Source organism: Lichenostomus cassidix, unplaced genomic scaffold (assembly GCF_008360975.1).
Source record: "Lichenostomus cassidix isolate B80296 unplaced genomic scaffold, HeHo_3.0 HiC_scaffold_44, whole genome shotgun sequence".
In the NCBI taxonomy this organism is placed as follows: Eukaryota; Metazoa; Chordata; class Aves; order Passeriformes; family Meliphagidae; genus Lichenostomus; species Lichenostomus cassidix.
The window spans coordinates 346,964-372,158 of NW_028148053.1; the positions used below are offsets into that span (position 1 = coordinate 346,964).

At 50.4% G+C, this 25,195-nt stretch overlaps 1 protein-coding gene and 1 long non-coding RNA gene across 2 annotated transcripts in view; both read left to right on the forward strand.

Moving 5' to 3' along the window:
* The first annotated feature begins 2,106 nt into the window (after positions 1-2,106).
* LOC146420171 (uncharacterized) overlaps positions 2,107-25,195 on the forward strand; it is a 482,891-nt gene continuing 459,802 nt past the window's right edge. The window contains 2 exon segments of the mRNA XM_085048543.1: positions 2,107-3,149; positions 18,506-18,520. Coding sequence (XP_084904669.1) covers positions 2,118-3,149; positions 18,506-18,520 — 1,047 coding nt within the window. The 5' untranslated portion in view covers positions 2,107-2,117.
* On the forward strand, positions 15,986-17,605 carry LOC146420172 (uncharacterized). The gene is made up of 3 exons (XR_014849247.1): positions 15,986-16,174; positions 16,834-16,942; positions 17,477-17,605. It is a non-coding gene; the product is annotated as an uncharacterized LOC146420172 (long non-coding RNA).

Consider the following 25,195-nt stretch of genomic DNA (forward strand, 5'->3'; position numbering starts at 1 on the left):
TGTGTAGTGAAAATTCTTCTGTAACTTTGGATAAGAGGTAACTGATTTTTTGATAAAGAGATGTCAGTATTTACTTTCTAAATTTGCTGGTGGCATGGATCCATCTTACTGATCTCAGCACCCTTTTAAAAAAGATTTTGAGGTTTGTTTCAAATATCTCACTGCCAACCTGTCGTGGTTACAGGAGCACGGTGCCAGTTTGGCACTCTGTGGGTGTAACCAAACTGGGCATTCTACTCCCATTAGGTCATTTCTGATGAGCTGTTGATGACAGGTCGTTTGCAAGAGCTGCCCAGTGCGACCCTGACCCATCAAGCTACCAGCTGGGTGGTAAATGAGATGAGGAAGGAGGGGCAAACCCTGTGAGGCAGGACATTGTTTCCTTTTCTTCACACTAACGACTCAGCTGAGATAACTCCCTCTAGGGAAGCACCAGCATAGTCCCACCCAGCCTGAGGGGTCATCTCTGCTAATGGGCCATCGTGGACTCAATGGCACCAGAACAATGGGCAGCAACAACGACTGAGACCATCAAGGACTCCCCAAATATCCCATGACTCACAGGATAACATCATTCCATTGTGAAACTCCCTGCCCAGGGGGAGGTACTGAGCATTCCCACCTGAACCTGAGCATATAAAATCTGGCTCTGGGGCCTGGGGACACCACTTCCACTAAACGGGACCAGAGAAGGAGTAGAATTTCTGCAGGACTACAACTTCAACAGGACTGTGACCACCACGTGGTAGGATCTCGACGATCACTCTGACCAGCAGGGAGCCAGGTTGTACTCAATCTTTGTGGGTTAAAACCAGTTTTCTCTGTACTTGATTTATTGTAATCTCTTCAATGAATTGTAACTCCGACCTGTAATGTCTGTAGGGCAAGTTTAGTGGGGTTCATTTCTCCTGCCAGTTTACTTTTATATAAGCACAGTGCTTTAGGGTGGGCTGTTTGCAGTATGAAGGACTTCCAAGCTGCACAACAAACATCCCTTGGGTGATGTTGGGGTGTCCCTGGGAGGTGTTTCTGGGTGTCCTGGTGGTGGCTGCTGGCACAGCCCCAGCGATGGGCAGGAGGATGCAAGGAGCCCCCCTGCAGTGAGGGTTGGGTTTCCCAAATCAGGCACTGCCACCTCCAGCCCGGAGCCAGGGGGCTGTGGGACCCCTTGGGAGAGCCAGAGGGGAGAAACCTCACGATCCTCAGAGTGGGGAGGGTGGCGAGGACAATACCAGGACCAGGGGACTGCTGGCAGTCTGGAGGAGGGGGAGTCTGGAGGGAGGGAACCCTGTCACCCTAAGGACCCCGAAGTGGGGAACCCAGAGGAGGGGGGAATGCAAGGACATCTGGAAAATTCAAAAGCCTGGAGTAGGGCAGAGAGGTGACTCCTTGGACACCCACACCCTGAAGCACTTAGGGGAGAAGCAACCCATGGAAACCCCAAAACCCTTGGCATCCCTAAGTGAGGGGACCCTGGAGGAGAGGGACCAGCATGACCCCAAAGTGGGGAGACTGGAGAGGGAGAAATTTGGGGATTCCTAGGACCCTCAACAGCCCAGGGAGGGTGGGAACCATCTAGATGTGGGAAACCCAGTACTTGCAGAACCCCCAGCAGCCAGGATGGGAGGGACCCCCAGAAATCCAAAGTGGAAAGACCAGAGAAGGGAACTCATGGGATTGTTTTGGGGGTTTCTTTTTGTTTGTTTGTTTTCAAAACCTTGGAGTTTTGGAGGATTTTATGGACACCAGATGCCTGGTGACTTCTAGAAATGGACTTGAGCAGGGGGACCTTCAAATCCAATGTACTCACACCTTGTTTTTTTTCCCCCAAACCAGGATTTCCCATTGCCAAACCTTGGCTGCATGGAGGGGAAGGCTGCGAGGAAGTGGAAGATGCCCCAGGAGAGCCAGGCAGGTGAGAAGGAAGTCACTGCCCCTTTTCCCTCCTCTCTTCTCCTCCATCTCCCAGCCCAGCATCACCCCCAGCTGCAGGACAGCCCTGCTGTTGACAATATCACGCCAAGAATGGATTGGGGGGATCTCCTTCCCCTTCCCTTTTGGCATGGAGGAAAATCCTAAATCCTCTCCTTGTGTTTCCTCCAGGCAATGAGCTGGGAATGGACACCATAGAGGATAAATCCTCCCTGAAGAACCTCATGGAAGAGGCCGATTTAAATGGCTCCATGGTGCAGGAGTCCAATGGGAAGGAAAAGGCATGGAGATCCCACACGAGGAGAGACTCCAAAGCGAGCCCAGGGTGCTGTGAGGAGCAAAGACCCACCCTGTGCCAGGAAATTGGCCAGCGATCGAGCCAGAGCTATGAACAGGTGGCACATGAGCAGCTTCACACCAGGGAGAAGATCTACAAGTGCTTGGAATGTGGGAAAAGCTTCACAAAAAACTCTGACCTGATCATCCACCAGAGCATCCACACTGGGGAACGGCCCTATGAGTGTGGAGAATGTGGGAAGAGCTGCAGAGACAGCTCTTCCCTGATTGTCCACCTGAGGATCCACACTGGGGAGAGGCCTTATGAGTGTGGGGAATGTGGAAAGAGCTTCAGCACGAGCTCCTACCTGATCGTCCACCAGAGGATCCACACGGGGGAGAGGCCCTATGAGTGTGGGGAATGTGGGAAGAGCTGCAGAGACAGCTCTTCCCTGATCCGCCACCAGAGGATCCACACTGGGGAGAGACCCTATGAGTGTGGGGAATGTATGAAGAGCTTCATCAGGAGATGCCACCTGATCCGCCACCAGAGGATCCACACTGGGGAACGGCCCTATGAGTGTGGGGAATGTTGGAAGAGCTGCAGAGACAGCTCTTCCCTGATCGTCCACCAGAGGATCCACACTGGGGAGAGGCCCTACAAGTGTCCCACATGTGGGAAGAGGTTTCAGACCTCATCCAGTCTCCTCCTCCATGGGCGCATTCACACAGAGGAGAGGCCTTTCCGCTGCCCTGACTGTGGGAAGGGCTTCAAGCAAAACTCCCACCTCATCAGGCACTGGCGCATCCACACCGGGGAGAGACCCTATGAGAGTCCTGAGTGTGGGAAGAGCTTCACCCAGAGCTCTCACTTGACCAAACACCAACGGAGCCACCAGTAAGAGAAGCCCTGCTCAAGCCCCAACTGCAGGAAGAGCTTTGTCTTCTCCTCCAGCCTCATTACCTAAAGCCTCATGGTTTTACTGCTATTTGGGAGGGATGTTTGGTGTTTGGGAGCTATTCTGGATGATTTGGTGCTTCAGGGGTGTTTGGTACAGTTTCTTTCACCATTTTGTATTTGAAAAGCCAAGAGGGTTCATGCAGTACCTCAAAACCACTCGATTCCACTGAAAAGTACTCAATCTCACCCCATAGTGGGTCAATCGCTGCCCAAAATGACTCAATTCCACAGCCCCTCAGGGTGGGATGACATTGGAAGGGGATTGGGCAAAGTGGGATGCAGTTCCAGAGAGGTGAGATGGGCATTGGGCAGGGCAGGATGGGTGGGATGGGAATTGGAGGGGTGGAATGGTGGAAACAGGGCTTGGGAAGGGGGTCTTGATGTCCAGGAGGGGTATGATGGGTTTGGGTGGGGATTGGGAGTGTGGGGCAGGGTCTGGAAGGAGACAGTCAAAGGTTGGGGGTGATGAAGGGAGGGGGAACTTGTTCCTGAGTGGGTTTTTGGGTATTATATAAAAGGATTATTTCTCATGAGCCTTGAGACAATAAAGAAAAAGGAGGTTCATCCTTTTGGTGTGGTGCTGTGTGTTGGGATTTGGGGATTAATTTCTTGTTATTATTGTTACCATTATATGTTTGAATTATTTATTAGTGTTCTAGTTCTAAATCTGGCTGGATGGCATCTCACTGAGAAGATTCTCTTCCTTCTCGCAGTGGGATTAAGCTGTAGTCACTTCAAGTTTCCATGACAGCCTTGTGAGGTGTGGATTGACTCCACAACTCAAATAGTTATGAGGTAGGTATGTGTTTATTCCAGCTGGGGTGCATGGGGGGTAGCCCCTCCAAAGGCATGCACCCCGTCAGCAGCACTTCACTACGTTTATATTAGGTTACAGGTTACACATGCAGAAAGTTGCACAATGGCCCTATACATATTCATTACCTATCCCCGATTAGTATTATAATGAGTTCAAAGTTCATTTAAATATGTTAAGTGCAAGCACAGTGTCACAGATTAATTGTGGGCGAGGGTCCTGAAGATGAAGTTAGTAGTCTTCGTCAGGATGAACTCTTCACCCTGTTCCCTTGCACATGCTCCCTTGGTTCTTGGTCTTAGTACTAACTTGTACCAGTTCTGGGGCCTGAGAGCAGGATGTTCGGTCACACTCAGCAGTTTTTCTCAATTATTTGGCTTTCTCCTCAATATCCTCCCCAATACTAGGTAGGCACAAAATCATTAAGCGAATAATACATTGTCTTCAGCAAGCCAATCTTAGTAATCATTATCCATTCTCTGGCCTTCTGAATCAGCTAAAAAACATAATTATTATTATCCAGCTTCTAGTTCCCCTAAATTAGTAAATTCTAGCCCGCCCTAAATCACTTGGGAATTGCTGGAGCCAGGATGTGGGGAGCAGCTGTTGGAGCTGCAGGGGCTGATGTTTAAGGCTTGGAGCTTCCAACGGCTCTGGGCTTTGCTCCTCTCCCGCATTACATTGCACTGTGCCATTGTTCAAGAGACTAAAGCCAAGGGAGGTGATCCTGGCGCTGCCTGATTTCCTGCTGCTGACAGCAGCCACTGGACCCTGTCCCTGACTCGGGTGACTCCTGGATGGGGCAGTGCAGGCTGTGCTGGACAGGTGCCATGGGTGCCTGGAGGTGGCTGTATGGTTGGTGTTGGCTGGTGGCACAGAGTCCCGGTGGGGTGCGATGCTGGCAGCGGCAGGGCTGTGGCATGCTGGGGCTGCGGCTGCCGGGGCTGGGGCTCCCACAAGAGCCCGTGGGCCAGCAGGTGCCCGAGCTCAGCCCCTGCCCAGGCAGCTGTCCCTCAAAGCCTGGCGTTCCCCAAGCATGGCGGGGCAGGCATGGAGCTCCCCAGACACCCCCTGCCCAAAGCAGCTGCAGCAGGGCCGGCAGCACCTTGGGCCAAAGGGGGCTCAGCCGGCGCCGGAGGCTCTGGGAGCTGAGCTGCTCCAGCTGTGAGGAAATGTAGAGCTCCCAAGCTTTAGAAATTCCCAAGGCCAGTGCCTTGCTTGGGCAGTGGAGCAGACCCATTCGTGATGTGCCCTGTTCTTCCCAAGAGCTGCTGAGTCTCCTGGGTGGGAGGTGAAAAGGGGGTGAATGTCTTTACAAATGATGAGAGAACCGGAAAGAACCAGTCAGGTTCTGGAGAGAAATGACAGGGGCCTGTAGGAACATCAAACTGTGCAGGTTTGTTTACAGAACCTAGCTCAGCCTGACCTTGTGAACTTTAGGGAAAAAGGCGTAGGATTGAAAGATTTATGAGGATTAATTTCTTGGCCCAGGGTGGGGTCAGAGCTAATTTTAGTGATCAGACAATGCATGATGCGGGGTGGCGGATACACGTCAAAGGGGGAATATGTAGTAGGTGGGTTGGGAAATGTGTCCCTTCCTAGTGCCTCAGCCAATGGGGAAAGGCAGAGGGCAACACATGATCGGCAGTTTCAGATTAAAAAGAGGCTGCACCCTCCAGAAACTCGAGAGAGCCCACGCAGGGGAATGGCAGAGCGAGCTTTTTCCCTTTATACAAATGAAGTGGATTTTTGCAGGACTCCTTTTGCTCCCTTGTGGACACTGGCCTTTGGCAGTGTGATTTTCCACACACAGATGTCCCCAGGGGAGGTCGCTGGTTATGTGCCAGGGCAGGGAGATGCTCCCAGGTGCTCAGCAGTGTCTGGGGTGCTCTGGGCTACAGTGCAAATGGAGATTTTTCTTCCCCCTCTTGCCGTGGATTTGTGCTCCCCCTGCCGCGGTTGCTCAGGGGACACGGCTGCTCTCTGCCCTCGTTTCACATAGAGCCAAGGCTGTGGCTCTGCTGGGCCTCCTCACCTGGGGACACCTGGAGAATAGATTTCAGAACACTTCCGTGTATTTGCAGGTAATACTTTTGCCAGCAAAAGGGCTTGAAATGGGAGTGTGGGTAATTGAGTGGCTGATTTCTGTATCAGGAAGAGGCAAATTTAGATGTGAGTAAATCCATACCTCACCAGATCATTGCTACTTTCTTGTGTCTCCATACAAAGTAAGTCCTAACTCACTCTGCTCTCTGAACAAGTGTAATGAATTGAAATAACTCTGTGTTACTACCACCAACACGAGAGCATAACTAGAAAAAAAGATTTGTTGTCATCACAAGGCAAACATTTGTGTATCCATTGGAGTAACAGAATGACACTGAGCAGTTTCACAGCACATTGATGATTGAACTGTGAGGCTGCAGCAAAAGCAGTGGGGCTGGAGTTGGTGTGTGACCTGTGTTATGGACTTTTGAAGCCATGGATGCCTGGTGACGAGACAGGGCTGTGATGTTCCTGTTCAGCCAAGAGAACAACAGCTGGACACCAGCCTCACATCTGCATCCCAACAGGAGCCCACCCTGGGCAGTGGCAGCCCAGAACCCTCTGCACACGTGCCAGGTTCATCCCACAGCGTGGGCAGCAGGGCAGTGAGGACGTCCTGCCTCTCTTCTCCCCTCACAGGACACCCCAGCTGCAGGGCTGCCTCCAGCTCTGGGGTCCCCAACAGGAGAAGGACAGGGAACTGATGGAGCAAGTGCAGAGGAGCCCACGAAATTGCTGAGGGGACTGGAGCACCTGCTATGTGAAGACAGGCTGAGAAAGTTGGAGCTGTTGAGCCTGGACACCGGAGAAGGTTGTGTGGAGACCTCCCAGCACCTTTGCAGTGTGTGAAGGGACTACAGGGAAGCAGGAGAACAACTCCTTGTTGGGAGCTGTAGTGACTGGACAAGGGGATGGGTTCAAACTGAGAGTAGGAATGGATTTGATGTTAGGAAAATATTATTTCTTGTGAGTGTAGTGGGCAATGGCACAGGCTGTACAGGCAGAGAGGCTGTGGATGCCCCAGGCCTGGAAACATCCAAGGCCAGCTTAGATGTGGTCCTGAGCATCCCAGTCTGGTGGGAGGTCGCTCAGGTTGGAGTGAAATCATCTTAAGGGTTCTGTCAAAGCCAAACCATTTGAGGATTTGGACATTCTATGATCTTGAGCCCCCAGTGCAGTCGCCCTGGAACTCCTGTGACATCCCAGCTCCCAGAATTGTGATGTCACAGCCCATGTTGCAGGTGCAGCCTCCAGCTCCTGCTGTTGAGCACAACACTGACCCTGGAGCCAGCTAGGAGCCAGCTAGGAGACCACCCTGCACCCTATTCAGCTGCTCCCAAATACTGCCATCAGTCCTGAGTTCATCCTGCTGTCTGGATATCACCACCAATCCCGGCAAGATGTGCTCTCCTGTCCCAGTGGAGGTACAGTGCCATTCCATGGAGCTGGGCACCCCTGACTGCCCGGGCGGGCTGGGGCCCTGTGGGGATGATGTGGGACAGGGACCCCACTGTGAGCTTGAGCTACCTGATGCGGCCTGCCAGAGATGCTGAGGAGGCCATGGAGGTGGACATGGTAATGGATATTAAGGACATGATGGAGGTGGATGAGGAGGATATCGAAGAAGAGATGGGGGTGGATATGGAAGAATATGTGGAGGAGATGGAGGTGGACGTGATGGAGGAAGATGAAGCCATGGAGGTGGATGAGGAGGATGAGGAGGAGCCGATGGTCCTTGGATGAGAATGGAGGCTCAGCAGCAGGACAGGCAGGTGCTCCTCATGCCCTGCCCACAGGCACAGTGGGTCCCCTGCCGCCAGGCTGGGGCTGGGCTGGGTGGCCCTGCTCAGGACACAGTGCCCGGGGAGACCCTGGATTCTGGTGGCACAAGCACCACACCCCCTAGCATGCCCTGCGCTTGCTTTGGGCCACACCAGCCCCATCCCGGTGCCTGAGGCATGTCTCCCAGCCCCAGCCAGGGTCAGTGCTGGCAGCAGAGTGCCACTGTGCCAGTGTGTGCCAGCCTGGGGGCACAGGGAACAGCCCTCAGGGCTGGGCTGGAGTGACCGTGCTGCTTCCTTTTCTTACAGGACTGATGGAGATGATGGACACACCATCCTTTCCATATGTTCTGTTTGTTCTTGTTATGAACTTTTGTAAATATGTTGATTAGATTTCTCCTTTAAGATAAAACGTTTTACTGTAAATGCGTTCTGTAGATTGCTGTTGTTATAAAGATTCTTATATTGTAAATACGTTCTGCAGCTGGTTGTTGTTGCTGCTCTTCTGTAAATAAATTGTCATTTGTTTTCCACACCCCAACTTTCTTTGCAATTCCTTTGGGCACATGCAGCATTTGCAGGGTTGTGGTTTCAGTTTGCTCCGTGTTCCTGGGGCTAGAGGTCCCTCCAGGTGCTGGTGTGGCGCAGACTGACTCCACAACTCAGAGAGTTATGAGGTAGGAATGTGTTTATTGCAGCTGGGGTGCATGAGGGGTAGCCCCTCCAAAGGCATGCACCCCGTCAGCAGCACTTCACTAGGTTTATATTAGGTTACAGGTTACATATGCAGAAAGTTACACAATGCCCCTATACATATTCATTACCTATCCCTGATTAGTATTATAATGAGTTCAAAGTTCATTTAAATATGTTAGTGCAAGCACAGCATCACAGATTAATTGTGGGCGAGGGTCCTGAAGATGAAGTTAGTAGTCTTCCTCAGGATGAACTCTTCACCCTGTTTCCTTCTACATGCTCCCTTGGTTCTTGGTCCAAGTCCAAGTCTTAGAACTAACTTGTACCAATTCTGGGGCCTGAGAGCAGGATGTTTGGTCACACTCAGTAGTTTTTCTCAATTATTTCGCTCTCTTCTCTACATCTTCCCTGATACGAGGTAGGCACAAAATCATTAATTGAATAATACATTGTCTTCAGAAAGCAAATCTTAGTCGATCATTATCCAATCTCGGGCCTTCTAAATCAGTTAAAAAAATATTATTATCCAGCTTCTAGTTCTCCTAAATAAATAAATTCTAGCCCCTCCTATACCAAGAGGGGCTGAGGCCGTGGGGCCACTGCCCAGAGCAGCCTGGCCTGAGCAGGGCTGTGGGGCCAGAGCTGGCTGGGCTGTGCTGGGGAGAGCCCCTTGGTGCTGCAGAGAGCTCAGGGCAGCTGGGAGAGCTTGGAGGGAGCTGGGCTGGGCTGAGAGAAGCTGGGAGAGAAACCCATCAGTGTCCATCTCAGCCTGTGTGAGCGTGCAGGGGCAGGACTGAACCCAGGGCTTGTGGGGCAGAGCCAGGGCCTGGGGAAGGGCTGGAAAACAGGCTAGTGGCCGAGAGAGGAGGCTGCTCTGTGCCCTTGGTGGCACGGACAGAGAAGGGAGGGAGCCCAGGACATTTGTCAGCCGCAGCCTCTTTTCCCAGCCGTTACCAGCCTTGGCTGCTCAGCCCAGGTTTGCGGGTGAGTTTGGCTGTGCCCCAGCTCCATCCTGCTGCAGGGCTCAGGGCCTGTTCCCGGCAATGGCCAGCCCTGCCTGGCCTCTCTGCTGGCCCCGAGCCCGGCAGAGCCTGGGGCAGGGCTGGCTGGGAAGGGCCACAGGTGCCACGGGCAGTGCAGGAGCTTGGAGAGGCTGTCCAGCAGGGAGGCCATGGGGGCACAGAGCCCCAGGGGCTGCTGTGGGCACCACGGCACAAGGGCTGTTCCCACCCGGAATGCTCCTGGCCTGGGCTGGGCTGCACAGGGGGGCTGTGGCACCATGGCTGGGGCAGCGGGGCACAAAGGGGCCACGGAGCTGCTGCCGGAGTTGACAGCAAGGCCAGGAGCAGACAAGGAATTTCTTATCTATTCAGACTGTATTAGGAGATACTTGGATTCAATATCAATTGGGAATTGCACATATTGTATCAACAGGAAAAAAACCCTAAACAAAACCTAAAAAGTCTTTTCCCACTGTTTTTGAAAATATATTTACTTTGAATACACTTGAGAAATCTGCCTAATTAATCACAGAAGGATTGAAAACTTAAATCATATTGTTCCCAAAAGCTTGACTTGTTAAGCTGTTTTGAAAATCAATGAGCCCTGGAGCACTGAATTCCTGAAGATCTGAAGCCACTGGAGAAGTAAAACTCAGCAGCAACGTCTAAGTTGCTGTGAATGTCAGCAGCCCCCACTGAGGCCATCCCTGCCAAGAGACTGTGGGGGGAATGAGCAGACAAGGAGAGCATGCCTGGGGCTGGGAAAGCAGAACACAGAGGCACCACCAGGTCCAGGTGGGAAATGAACTGTGGAATGTGGCTGTGAAAGCCCTGCCTGGGCTGTGCCAAGCAGGACAGCCAAGCCCTGACTCCCATGGCCTGGGAATGGGGCTCTGTGGCCTCACAGGATGCTTGTGGCTCTCCTGGGAGCAGTGGGATGTGGGCTGTGGAATGGTGAGTGCAGGTGTAAGGCTCCAAACAACCCTCTCAACAAGACCTGTGAAAGGAATGACAGTTGTTTATGGACTCTGAGTACAAGACAATATTCCTATGGGAACAATCCCCGGATAGAAGGAAATGTGGTGGCGAAATCCCAATTCTGGCCATGGGTACCTGGAGGAGAAGGACAGTTCTTTTTCACAGGAAGGAAAGCAGAGAGCCCCAGTGTTTCGGTGGCAGATGAGAAGAGACTCTCAACATGTCATGGTTGGCTGGAGAAGTCAGGTGGCCCCTGGGAGGCCAAACCAGCCAGACCTGTGCCATGTTCCCTTGATTTTATGGCCCCTGTAGTGTCACAATGGCCCCTTGGTTCCATGGGACCTCATAGTGTCACAATGGTCTCACTAGTTCTACAGGGCCCTGCACTGTCACAATGTCCCCTTGGTTCCATGAGGCTGTGACATTTCTTCATATTCTCTCCATGGTTCCATGAGGCCTTGCAATGTCACAATGGACCTTTGGCTCCATGGGGTCTCACAGTGTCACAAAGGTCTCCTGTGGCTCCGCTGTGTCACAATGGACTCTTGGTTCTATAAGGCCCTGCAGTGTCCCAGTGGCCTCAATGGCCCCTTTGCTTCCATGAGGCCCAGCAGTGTCAAATTGCCTCTTGGTTCCACCAGCCCTGCAGTGTCACAATGGTCCCTTGGTTCCATGGAGCCACACACAGTCACTATGGTCCCCTTGCTTCCATGAGGCCCTGCAGTGTCACAGTGGTCTCCATCATTGCATGAGGCTCAGCAGTGTCACAATGGTCCCTCGGTCCCACAAGGCCCCACAGTGTCACCATGGTCTCCTCAGTTCCATGGGGCCCTGGGGTGGTGCATTCCTCCCTCTCCTTCTCAGGCTGCCCTGCGATCTGAGAAATGCTCGTTAGGCCTCAGCCTTGGCCAACAGCCCCTGGGCTCAGCTCCTCTGCAGCTGATCACAAACACTGTCTGCTCCCAGCCACTGCTGCTGCCCAACCAGCTCCTGGTTGCTTTAGGAGCAGCCTTGGGAACTGTTTTTCTCCCCTCAATGGCACAACATCCCCATTCTCACAGTGTCAAAGAAAGCTGTTGATGCGAAGTGCAGCCAGGATGAAACATTGCTGTGACTAAAGCCCATCTCTTGGGGCCCTATGAACAGGGCTCCCAAATGAGCCCCTTGGAGCTCTCCTGGAGCAGTGAGCTCCCTCTGAGTGGGGCCTCTCCGAGCCGGGAACTCTCCCGTTTGCTGCACTCGGGGCATCCCCGAACAACGAGGGACCCTGGGCCGATCCCCCCACTGCTCGAGGCTCAACCCTTCGCCTGCTGGGGAGATGCAAAAGCATCCGCAGTGAGCATTTCCCTGGCCTCCAGGGCAATTTCTGACAGCTGCCTGGCACTGCCTCTTTCTGTCTGTGTGCACACACGTGTGCCTGTGCTCTGCAAATGGGGGAGAAATGCTGCTCTGGGAGGTGTTGAAGTGCCTTGGATATCTGAGTGAGTTAGGCCTGTAAGTAAGGTTCAGTCATCAGGTATGAGCTAAGTGAAATGCTGCTTAGGGTTTTTCTTCTGCTAAGTTGTTCAGTTTAAGGTATAAGTCAAGGTTAATGTTATAAATTACAATAGGTATAGTTCATTAAATCGTTTAGAAAATAAGTTTTAATTCCTTGCTTTTGGTAAGCTCTGCTTTTCAGTTTTGCTTTAACAGAAAGAGTTCCTGTTTTAGAGCCAAACCGTTCTGCTGAAGGTTTGCAACAATTGTAACTCTTTTCGAAAGGCTGCTCAGCAAGGCTTGTGTAATTCCCACGGGACACAGTCTAACTGCTATGCAAGAAAGAAACCCCCCTAAAAGCCTGTGTACCCCTAATCACTACCAACCAGCGCAGAGAGCGACGATTCCACGGCCAATTGAGACACCCAAAGGAATGTCAGTCAACACCCACGAGGGGACTCAAGGGAGGGGGTAAAGAGAGCTATAAAAAATGATGATTTGCCATCTTCGGGCGCGGTGCTGTAGGCGTAGCAGGGAGGCTCGCCAAGCCCATCCAGCGCTGTAACTTGGCTGCTATCTGCTTGCTCAATTAATAAATTCTTTAATTAGCTCTACGTCTCTGACTGGTTTTTGAGACCTAACACATAACGGTAAGTAAGGTTCAGTCATCAGGTATGAGCTAAGTGAAATGCTGCTGAAGGTTTTTCTTCTGCTAAGTTGTTCAGTTTAAGGTATAAGTCAAGGTTAAGGTAGAAGTTAAGTTCTGTTAAGTTTGAGGGCTGTTAAGCTTTTAGGCCATATTCCTTTTATCCTTGCCCTCACTGTCCTTTTGTCACGCACACACACACACACACACACGGACAGTTCTCAGTTAATTTCTGGTTTGATTGCCTGGATTTGCTTGGTTTTGTTGTTGCTTTTTTCCCCTGGTGTGCCTGAACTGTCCAGTCAGGAGCAGAGTGACTCTTGGCAAGGAACTTTGTTGTGCTGTCGCTTGACATTAAATCTGGTTTTTGCTGATGCCTTGCTGGGGATTTTTTAAGTGCTCTCAAGCCCTCATTTGTAAGGCCTGGGCCAGGCTCTCCTCCTGGGGGACACGGGGACGCTGCCAGGGGGTCCCTGTCTCCCTGTCCCACCCCCCAGGGCCCTGTCCCCCCTGTCCACATGTCAGGCTCTGGGGGTCGATCTGGTGGAACATCTTCTGGGGGAGGCTGTGGCACTGGGGGGCAGGGGGGACCTGGGGGGACAGGGGACCCTGCTGTGCAAGAGCAGCGTTGGAGTTGTCTGGGGGAACTTTGGGGGGGTGCTAGGGCAGAGTGACCTCCTCAGGGACCTCACACAGCCCCCAGTGACCTCCCACAGACCTCCTGTGATGTCACACATCCACTCTGGAATGTCACAGCCCTCTCTATGATGTCCCAGTTGATGCCGACCCTTGGGTGTCACACCACCGTTCTGTGATGTCATAGTTTGCTCTGGGATGTCACAACCCCTCTGGGATGTCACCCAACAACCCTGGGATGTCACAACCCAGTCTGTAATATCACAGCATTCTCTGTGACATCACACAGCCTGTTCCTTGATGTCACAGACAACTCTGTGATGTTACAAAGCCACACTGTGATGTCACAGCCTGCTCTCTGATGTCAGACAGAGCCATCCTCTATGATGGCAGAGTCTGCTCTGCAACCGCACAGCCCTCTTTGTGATGTCACAGCCCACTCTGTGGCACAGCCTGCTTTATGATGTCACATCACCACCATGGGACATTACATCCTGCCCTATCATGTCACACAACCAACCAGTGATTTCACAGCCCAGTCTATGATGTCACAGCCCTCTGTGACCTCACAGCCAACCTGGGATGTCATACAGCCACACTGTGGTGTCACAGTGAGCTCTGTGATGTCACTCAGTCCCCTCTCTGATGCCATAGCTGCTCCATGATCTCACATAACACTCTGTGATGTCATAGCCTAATCTGTTACCTCACACAGCACATAACACTCTGTGATGTCACACAGCCCCTTTCTGACATCACAGCTGCTCTGTGGCTCTCTGACACAGCCCCAGAGGTGCCCATGGCAATGACACAGCCCCTCTGGGCCATTGCACAGCCCCTGCCATTGCTGAGCACCTGTGAGCTCTGGATGTGCCCTGCTGGTGTCCCTGAGATGGCCTGGCAGTGCCCAGCCCTGCTGGGCTGTGCACAGGAGCTGCTCCTGGGCAAAGCTGTCTCTCTGCAGTGCTGCCGCTTGCCAGGAGCTCCTCTGTGCCAGGAGCCCAGCCCAGCTCAGCAGCACAGCAACAGCACAGGGACTTGAATGAGCCTCGTGGGGCTTTGGTGCTGTTTGCATCAGACTCAGTCCCTCAGAGTGTGTGCAAAAAACTTCTCAAGAACTCGAAGTGAGATTGAAACCCTGAAGTATCTCGTAGTGTTAATGAGTTCCACTGAGGGACATGACTGAGAAAGTGCCCCCAGGTTCCAGTGAGAGCAGAAAACTTCCTACAGAAGTTGACTCTGTTAGGTCTTCAAGTAAAAAAGAATCCCAGGGATGGGTTTGCCTTTCTTGAGCCAAGACAGATCCAAACTCTCTTCCCCAACACATATATCCTAGGCACCACGGGCACTTTATCCCCCTTCTATGGTTTATGGAGGATTGGATTGGATTGGATTGGATTGGATTGGATTGGATTGGATTGGATTGGATTGAACTGGATTGGATTGGGCAGGGCCAGCTCAGCTGGTGGAGCCTCAGGTGTTCACTGATCAGTGGCCTTGGCTTAATGCAGCTCCCAAAGTTTGAAGGTCTCACCCATTGCTTTCAAGGTGGTTTTTAGCTTTCCCTTGCACTGTTCAGCTTTCCCAGGCTGGTGCCTGACAGGGAATATGAAACACTCACTCAATCCTGTGCTCTCTGGCCCAGGTGTCCCTGGGGCTGTTCTGGAAATGGTTCCCATTGTCCGACTCAATGCTTTCTGGGGACTCTGTCCCCACAGGACTTGCTTTTCCAGGCCCAGGGTGGTGTTCTGGGCAGTGCTGTGAGGCACAGGGTGTGTCTCCATCCATCCTGGGGCTGTTCCCAGCACTGTCAGCAGCAGTGCTTGCCCTGGTGGCTCTGTGGCACTATGATGTCATCCATCTGCCAGGTCCCCCCAGAGTGATATTTCCACCATTGTCCCCAACACTTGAGGGGCTTTTCCTGCTTGATCCCAGCACATGTTCCACAGTCATGGATAACCTGGAGATGCTGTCCATGGTTAAATCCACCCCTCAGTCATGAGCCCATCAGGAAGTTGCATCTCTTCCCTGATTACCTGAGGCACCACAAACCCATTGAGCCAGAAATATCTCACCCTTGTGTGGCCTCTCCAGACGCACCTGAGACACTTTAATCCTGGCAGCCCAATGCCCCTGTCTGTTGTTGTGATGCTCTTCAGTGCCCAACTTTGGGCACAGGAGCATCCACAGGAGGGACTTTCACAGCCACCTTCCCTACCCAGGCAGCAATGTCTTGCCCCAGCCCAGCAACCCTGATGTGTTTCCCTCTGTGCTGCCAATTGTCCTTTTCCCATCATTCCAGCCACCCCCACAGAGCAATTCCCACCATCCATGAGTCACAGCAGAGGTGCAGCACTGGCCATTTCTCTCACTCAGAGCTCTGTGGATGTTCCCAGTATTGCAGTGACTGCAGCAAAAAGACACACCACAATGGGACATTTCCTGGTCAACTATAGACATAAAGAGTAGAAAACTGTCTGTGACTTGTGTTTTGGCCTCAAAGCTGCTGTGGTTTGCAGGGAGCTGCAGTGTGGCACAGCACACTGGGAGCTCTGGCTTGGGAGAAGGTGTCGGTGCCAGCTGGGCCAGGGAGCTGCAGGGTGTGGGGAATGAATCCCTCCTGGCCTCCTGCCCTAGGGTTACACTGTGGGGCCTCATGGAATCAAGGGGACCATTGTGACACTGTGGAACCCCATGGAACCAAGTGACCATTGTGGCACTTTGTGGCTCCATGGACCCAAGGGAGCTTTGTGACATGATGGAACCTCATGGAACCAAGGAGACCATTGTGACACTATGGGGGCCTTTGGAACTGATCCTGAAATCAGCCAGACAAACTTACACAGCTTGAGTATTAGAAAGCAGCCATTCTTTATTGCAGTGCTGGTCACTCAGAGGTCATTTCCTCAAATCAAGTGCTCCGAGCATCAGGTGAACAGAGTTTTTATCACACACACTGATTACATATTCATGATCTATCCCTGCTTACTTTGTGTATATGTATTACTTTATTTATTTATTTGCTGTTCTGTTCTACTGTCCTTGATAAGAGTAAATGTTGTTGTGTTCCACTGTCCTTTTTAGGTGAGTAAAATGCTTTTCTGTTCTATTCTCCTGTCCTCATCAAGTCCCCCCTTTTCTTGAGACTAAGTTCCTGATGGGAACTGCTCTCTAGATCTATATTTCCTTTTCTAGCCTAAGGCATTACAACAGCTACAACACCCAATCACGGTGCAAACTAAAACCGTACAGCAGTTATTATGATGAGGATTATAAACAGATGTTTTAACCAAGTGTAGCTGGGTACCCATGAAGTAAGTTTGGTCCAGATTTCTTCAGATCCCCAGGAAGTACCATCTTGAGCTGTGCATTGTAAAAAGTTGTCAATAGAACTTGGAAAGGTCCCTTCCACTTTGGCTGGAGTGGAGCAGCTCCCCAGTCTTTCAAGCAGACCCAATCTCCTGGTTGGAACTCGTGCCCTGGTGTGTCAAATCCCCTCGGTCTGGAGATCTCCACTGCTCGCTGCAAATCCTGTAAAGTTTTACAAAGAGAAATGAGGTAATTATTCAAATCAACTCCTCCTTTTACAGGTTTGTTTCCTGGAATGTGGTACTTGGTAGGGTCGACCATAGAGCAGCTCATAGGGGCTGATTTTGCTGGTGCCCCACAGCTGAGTTCTGCTTTGAAGTAGAGCAGCAGGTAAGGCTTGGCCTCAGGTCAAGGAGATTTTGTTACATATTTTATCCAATTGCAATTGGATGGTATAATCAATTTGCTCTACTTTGGCACCAAGGGCTGTGAGGAGACACCTTGTCCTGAGGCCCTGGGGCCTCCTGGCACAGCCCCAGCGAGGCTGGGCACTGTCACCCCCTTGTCCTGCCCTCAGCATCCCCACCCCACATCCCAGTGCCCCAACAGAGCTCTGAGCAAGGCAGGAGGGACAGGATCTGCCTTCCCCAGGGCTGGGGCTCAGGCCTTGGCCTTTCTGCTGCCTCCACCCAGCCCAGGCTGTGCTCAGCACCTGAGCTGCCTGCACAGAGCCTTTTCCTCCCTGCACTCCTGGCCTCAGGGATCTGCTGGAAGGAGTCCCTGGGGAGCCTTTGTCAGGAATGGCCCTGGGGGCTCCTTCATGCTCCCAGGGACTGCAGGTTTTACAAAGGGCTTTGGGTTTTTCTTTCCCTTGGAGTCTCTGAGAGCTTTGTGCAATCCTGGCCTCCAATTCTCTCCTCCAAGGAGTCCACGAGGAGCCTGTGTTGGGGATGGACCTCAGTGGGAGCCATGAATGCATCGAGACACTTTGAGTTTTTCCTCTGACTGATGGAAAGTTCTGTGCAATCTCCTCTCATGACCAAAGGTTCAAGGGCTGAGCTCCAAATGCACCATGGGGCTCATTAGGATCAAGCAAATCCTAACAAACCATGGCTCTACCTTGATTTCCCTCTACTCTACTGTAGTTCATTAGGAAGGTTTCCTACTACTGTTATGGGGAAATATTTCAAAGAGCTTCTAAGAAAGATGCAGTCCTATTTTAAAGGTTGTGTTTTATTGCTGTTTTCTTTAGAGAAGAGGTGACTGCAGCATTCTGTGGTTGATATTGATCCAGGGTCTGTCCTAAGGAGGTGTGGCCTGGTCAGAGAAGCTGTGCCTGGAGGTCTTGACACAGTGTAGACAATCTTGCTCCATATTCCCAACCCCATCCTGTCTTTCCTCACTCACCTGGGACCTGCTTTGCTTACACAACTGGCTGCACTCAAGCAAAGAGGGGTTTCTTCTTTTATTTCTTGAAGCAATCTCAAGCTCCTGAGTTTCCCCACTGAAATCAGACACCCTCCTCAAGTGTGTGCCAAGCCCAAGCTGCCACCAAGGAGGTTCCCCTTCCCCAAAGCAGAACCACGCAAGGAATGTTTTAGACACACAGGAAGTTCTGCAATAAACCCTAATCCAGGGTTCAATGAAGGCAGAATTAGACCAACTGCTGAAGGGCAGATAGGCTTTGAACTCCTTGCAGCTCAAAGCACCAAGGGGATTGTTGAGAGGTGTGTGAGTGAGCCAAGAGTGAAGGGAAGGGAAATGCAGAGAGCCCTGGAAGTGCTTGTGTGCAGACAGGCTGCTGGGAAGGGCACTGCAGCCCTGCCCTGGGCCAGCTGTGATGCTGGATTCTCATGCCAACCTGCACTGGGCCACTGCAAGGGGCTGTTGCCATGGCCACTTCACTGAGCCCAGGGCAGCAGCCCATTGCTCAGGGCTGGTGTCACTGCCCAGAGCCACAGGGGATCCATGGCTGGGGTTTGTGCCATGGCCACCTGCCCTGTGCCGCGCTGGCTGGGCAGGCGCCGCGGAACCAGCAGCAAAGCCCAGTGCCAGGGCCAAAGGCCAGGTCAGCCTGACAGAAAGGGTCAGTGCTGGGACTGTTTCCATGGCAACCATCGCTGGGACACCACACCTGGGTCACCTGTCATGGCAGTTGCCATGGAAACCCCTTGGAGGGACTGATGCCAGGAACACTTGCACTGAGACACTGCTGGGCTCGGGTGCCATGGCAACCACCATAGGGCATCATTGGTCCAGAGGTTGCCATGGCAACCAGCACAGAGCCCCCTTCCTACTCTCCAATGCCAGGACAACCTGCAGGAGACACTTTGCTGAGGTTGGGTCCATGGCAAACAACCTTTGCCCTGCTGGGATGGGGATTGTCACGGTCAGAAAGGAGCCTGTGGAGCCGTGGTGATGCTGGATGGCCATGGGGTGCTGCTTTGGGTGGGGCAGAGGGAATTTCCTTCCCAGGGCTTCCTTGGGGCTGTGCTTTGGGGCTGTGCTGAGCACAGGGTTGATCACACACAGATGGTTTTGTTCTCACTGAGCTTGCACAGAGCCAAGGCCTTTCCTGCCCCTCGTCTGGCCACGCTGGGGAGGGGCTGGGGGTGTGGGGGAGGTTGGGAGGGGACACAGGGGGACAGGTGACCCAACTGACCCTGGGGATATCCCAGACCACAGGACATCACGCTCAGTGTATAAAGTGGGGGGAAAAAGAGGAAGAGGGGACATTTGGAGTGATGGTTTTTTTCTTCCCAGGGAACACTTAGGCAGGAGGGGATCCTGTTTTGCTTTTGGTCAGGGTCAGCACCAAAGACACAGACACCAACTGAAGGATTGGCATAATTTATATAATTGGCATAATTTATATAATGCAAAAGTGCAAAGAATTACAAAAGGAGAAGCTCAGCAAAGCACATGATCATTAGCAAATTATCACAAAAGTAGAAGCTCATCAAAAATGCACCCAGTCATCACCACAAAAGAGTGCCTATACTGATTTAGAAAGATCCATCACCAGTTACCCTCAGACTTTACCATCACCCAGCCCCACACATCAGCTGGGGAAGCTGTCACAGCCAAGGACTGCAGAGCCACTCTGGACACTGGGAATTCCTGCAGCTGTGTCCAGCCACAGGTGAGGCTCCAACCTCACTGTGAGAGGGCCCAGCTTGGAGAGTGCTGAACAAACAAACTGACAGCACTTCCAGTGCAGGAACAGCTGGATTCATTCTGCTGTTTGGTTTCTCCCAAAGCCTGGCCAGGGCTCAAGGAGGAACCAAGGGAGCTGACTTTGATCATACACCCCCAAAGAAAGCCTGATTTGGCCTTGTCTGGTTTCTAAATACTGAAAGGTAAAACCAGGTTTCACAATGAACAGCTAAAATGATCATTTTGGCAATAATATTTTGTTAATTAGCAGATACAAATATAAACTTTGGTTGGAAGGTTCATCTAGAGATCACCTTTGGCTCAGGGCCTGTTGTTCAGGCCTTGGTAGTTCAATAAGTCCATTGTAGATAAACTATAACCTTCATAACAATTCTTTCAATAATATAACCTTAGATTTAGGTATTAGGCATAAAGGCATAGCCTCTCGCTCTCCAATTAAATGCTCTTTAGGTTCATTACTCAGAGCTAAAATTGGCAATCCTTTTAAAAATATGCCTCATTAGTTGCTATTCTCTATGTTATCTATCAAGTCTTCCTTTTTTCTTGAGACTCTCTCTCTTTTTAGACAAATCTGAATTCTCTATTTTCCAGGAAAAACTGTCACAACAACTCTAACATGGAATCATAACACACCAAGTGCACACACTGCAATGATTACAGTCACTGCCACAAATGCATTTCACAGCAGCCTCCAATTTGGCAGCCATGAAGCCAATCCCACCAGGGAGAATTTTCTTCTTTCTGCCACTCTTCTACTGTTCTTCCTATTGAGGTCATTCCTGACTGTTGGACTCCAAACCCATCACTGATACAAGTGCAACAATCTTGTCCTAGAATAGCACAGGTTCCTCCCTGGACAGAAAGCAGATAATCCAAGGCCATGTGGTTCTGTAGAGCTCCCATTTGTGTTTGTTGGAGCTCATAGGATGTGCTATTCGGTATTTTAATAGCATCATTTGCTACTTCTTCTAATAATCAATTTAGCTCCTTAATGTAAACTTCATAGGATGAGGCAGCACACAAAGGGCACAGGGTGAACCAGAATCTTTGGCTTTCTGAAAGCAAAGGCATTCTTTGGGTGGAAAATGTTCTCTTGGCCCCAGCTCTTCCCTGTGGTTGTTGCCAAAGTACCCAAAAGGGTGGCACTGCAGCTGAGAGTGGTGTAACACTGACCCTGAGAAGCTCCAGCACCCCAAGCTCTATTGACGTTTTCAGTAATGCTAAACCATATAAATCCTTTCATATTTTGGCCTCTAACTATAACAGGGTAGGTTTCTCCTGAAGGGAAATCTTACTGAATCCTGTAAAACTGATCACTGTATTCTTTTGTTCCACAGTATAGTTTTCTCTAACTGTCCCTTCACTGACTCCGTTACGAGTCAAGAGCCCATTGAGAGAGTTCTGCCACCCCACAGGATGGGCCCTTCAAGGGAATCCCATTCCTCCCAACATTGATTGAGAACAAATCCAGCAATTAGTTACATTGAGTATTTTAGCTACCTTGATCTTTACATTTTCATACGAATTCTTATGACTAATCTCTTGGTGAAACTCCTGAGGTGTTTCTGGCAAACAAAGATTCTGGTTGACTATCAAGATACATCTTATAGGCATAAGTAGTTCTTTAGTGACAAGTGACTTTTTCTTCAGTCTCATTCAGGTTAGGAACAATAATTCCATTGTCCATGGAGCTGGCTCCTTTTTAATTCCACAATAATGCCCCAAGGTCCTTTGCTGTTCAGCTTCACTGCGGTGTCTGTGGGTAACAAGGCTTGGTGGGGTCCTTTCCCCTTCGGCTGCAGAGCTGCCAGCTCCCAGTCCTTGAGGTGCTCCAGGCTCCTGGCTGGAATTCCTGTGGAAGGCACTCAGGGTCACATCACCCTTCACATGGAGCCCTGTGGATCAGAACTTTTTCCAAAGGGAACATTGAGGCAAACAGGGAGATTTGGTCTGGCAGGATCTGTAAAACAACATCCTATAACATCTACTTGTTCTCCCATAGAACATTTGGCTGCAGGGACATATTCCCATTGTTCCTGCCCAGGTTTCAGGATTCAAACAGTGTTTTAGTTTAATTTCCCCAGAGCTGTTCCTTCAGCACGCTCAGGAGGGCCAATTGTCCTCTGGACCCACACTGTGGCTCCATTATTAGGACTGCTGGATCCAAACCCTTTGTCTCCACAGACAGTGGTGATTTGAGGTGGATCTTTTTTTTTTTTTCCAAATGTCTTTAAAACCACAATGTCAATAATCATACTACCCTGTCATGGGGTTGAATAATTCAATTTTGTTCCCTATTTTTTAACAGAATTCAGTTTCTCCTTGATAATCTGCATCAATTCCTCCTCCCATGACATGAACACTTTTCAAGGCCAAGCTGCAGTGAGCAGTTATCAAACCAAAGTGTCCTGGAGGAATCTGAATTCCTGTTTTGGTATTGATAACTCTCATTTGCTTCTGATTTATCCTCATTAAATCAAATGCATAAAGGTCCAGCCCTGCAGCTGCTGGAGTGGACCTGTAAGGGGTTCTCCATCAGGACACATTCCCATCTCCTCATTTTTTCAACTGCTCTTTTAACAAACCTTCATCTGTTCAACCAGTCCTGCAGCTTGTGGACAGTCTGGTATATGAAAAACCCAGCAGCCTTTATTTTTCACAGTAACAGACAAAGCATTCCACATCACAGTATCACCAAACTCTATAAAAATTGCCAATTTCATCCCTTCCTCCTGTATTTATTGTAAACAATCTCACAATGTTTACCACTGACATTCAGGTCATGGCCAATCATATTCTGTAAGGTATTTAGAGTTACATTCCTGAGCAGCCAAAGTTAACAAATGTCACCATTTTATATATATATAAAAAATTATGTTGTGATATTTATATTTATACTTATATTTATATAAGAATTTTTTTCATTATATATGAAGTTTTTATTATAATATATATGCATAGAGTTATTATGTTATTATTATTTCACTTGCGCAGATGAATCTGAGCTCAAGATTAAAAACTCCTTCTGTCACTCCATGTGGGAGCATCCCACCAATGGTTCCTTTCGTTGGTGCTTTTTACAATATCCTGTTAACAAAATCCATGTATGTCTTCCCAAACACACAAGATCTTTCCCTTTTTCAAAACGCAATTTTTGGACGCATTTTAAGACATCCACTGGTTCAGCTGCTTTTAACCAACTTCCCCATTGCTCACACAGTGCTCTGACCTCAGCCCACTCCAGAGCCAGCAAACCATAGGGAAGGTCTTCCCATCCAGAAATTTCAGACAGGACTGATTCCTTACATTTACATATAAAAAGTAAAAATTTGTTGTGATCTGGACAGACTATGCCAATTTTGTTTTGCCAGTGGGCAGGGCCAGCACCAAAGACACAGACACCAACTGAAGGAATCACTGCAATTTCCTACTGTTCAAAGCAGCAAAGAATCACAACAGGAGAAGCTCAGCAATGCACCCAATCATCACCACAAAAGATTGCCTGTAATGATTTAGAAAGATCCATCACCAGTTACCCTCAGACTTTACCATCACTCAGCCCCACACATCAGCCGGGGAAGCTGTCACAGCCAAGGACTGCAGAGCCACTCTGGGCACTGGGAATTCCTGCAGCTGTGTCCAGCCACAGGTGAGGCTCCAACCTCGCTGGGAGAGAGCCCAGCTTGGAGAGTGCTGAACAAACAAACTGACAGCACTTCCAGTGCAGGAACAGCTGGATTCATTCTGCTGTTTGGTTTCTCCCAAAGCCTGGCCAGGGCTCAAGGAGGAACCAAGAGATTTGACTTTGACCATACAGCCCCAAACAGGCCAGATGTTGGATTTCATGGCCTTGTTTAGCTTCTAAATACAGAAAAGTCAATACATGATTCACTAATGAGTGGATACATCTATCACAATACTAATGATCATGCATATTTTGTTGATGAGTGGATACAAAGATAACCTTTGGTTGAAAGGTTGATGGAGAGGTCACCTTTGGCTCAGGGCCTGTTGTTCAGGCCTCAGTCAGGCCTCTTGTTCAGGCCTTGGCACTTCAGGGATGTGGTTTAGTGCTGGGCTGACAGTGCTGGGTGAACAGCTGGGCTTGATGAGCTCAGAGGTCTTTTCCAACAGAAAGGATTCTATAATTCCAGTATTCTATCAGCTGGATTTAGCTTGGTCCACGTTAGCAGCATTAGTTTGCTCAGAAAGTTCCCTCTTGGTCAGCTCTTGAGGCCTAAGGCTTCAGGCCCTTTAGCTCCTGGTGCTAAGCTGCTCATGCTGAAGGAGATGACTCAGAGAGAAGAATACAGTTCATCCAATTCCTTCTGGACACTGAGAGGAGAGGGTGTGAAAACAGGAGCATTGTTTGGTGTTGCCTCCTCTCTGCCCTTCACGCCTTTCAGTGCTCTGAAAGAGCCAAGAGCTTTCTTCAAGAGTGCAAGGAAGCAGCTGTTCCTTCTGCCAGGGGTGGCTCTCTCCAGTCTCTGCACTTGACTGCTTTTGTCCCTCTTGCTGTGCCCTCTGTTCCCCCTCTGCTGCTGGCTGCTGCCCAGGACTGTGGAACTGGCCCAGATCAAGTGCTCGAGAGCCTCATTTCTCTGCCCTTGGAGCTGCCTGGGCACAGCAGCCTTTTCCATCTGCAAGCTCCATATGGACAGGGAGTGCCCAGCTCCGTTCCTTGCACAACCTCCAGGAGCCCAGGGCTGCCATCTCAAGTCCCTGCTGGCACTGAGGGCTCCCAGGTGCCTCAGGCTGCTGTGACACCACTGCAAACAGGAGGCAAGAGTGGCAGGGGCTGTGCTCAAAGTCACCTCCATTTCCTGCTGCTGCTGCTGCTGCTGTGGGGTCATTTGTCCAGCCCTGCCCCAGACTCAGGGATCAGCTCCAGGCCCTGCTGCTGCTCCCTCGGGATCAGCCACAATCTGGTTGTTGCTCTCAATGCCAGCAGAAGCAGTGGCTGAAGCAGCAGGTGCTGACAGTGCCCCAAGCCCCAGGGGCCAGAGGGAAGGGAGCTGCTTCACATGAGAGCCAGGAGCAAAGGGCATTTCTTTTTTAGGACATGTTCTCTGGTTTAAGAAAAAAAGAGGGTAAAGAAAAGAAAAAAATATAGATGAAACATGAAAGATAAAAACAATACTCAGGTGTGTAGGGTAAAATCTTCTGTAACTTTGGATTAAGAGGTAACTGATCTTTTGTAAAAGAGAACTCAGTTATTTACTTTGTCAATGTGCTGATAGCATGGATCTATCTTACTGACCCTCAGCAGCCTTTTTTAATAGATTTTGGGGTTTGTTTCTAATATTATGTTATTTTAAATTCTGGTTGATGCAAGAAGAAATTGCTTTGTGCCCTGCCATCTCCAAGCAGGAGTCAGAATCTAAATTCTGCTGAACCCAATCTCATTAAGAGGATGCCCTTCCTTCTCACTCTGTGAATGAGCTGTACATTCCCTCTGAAATTGTC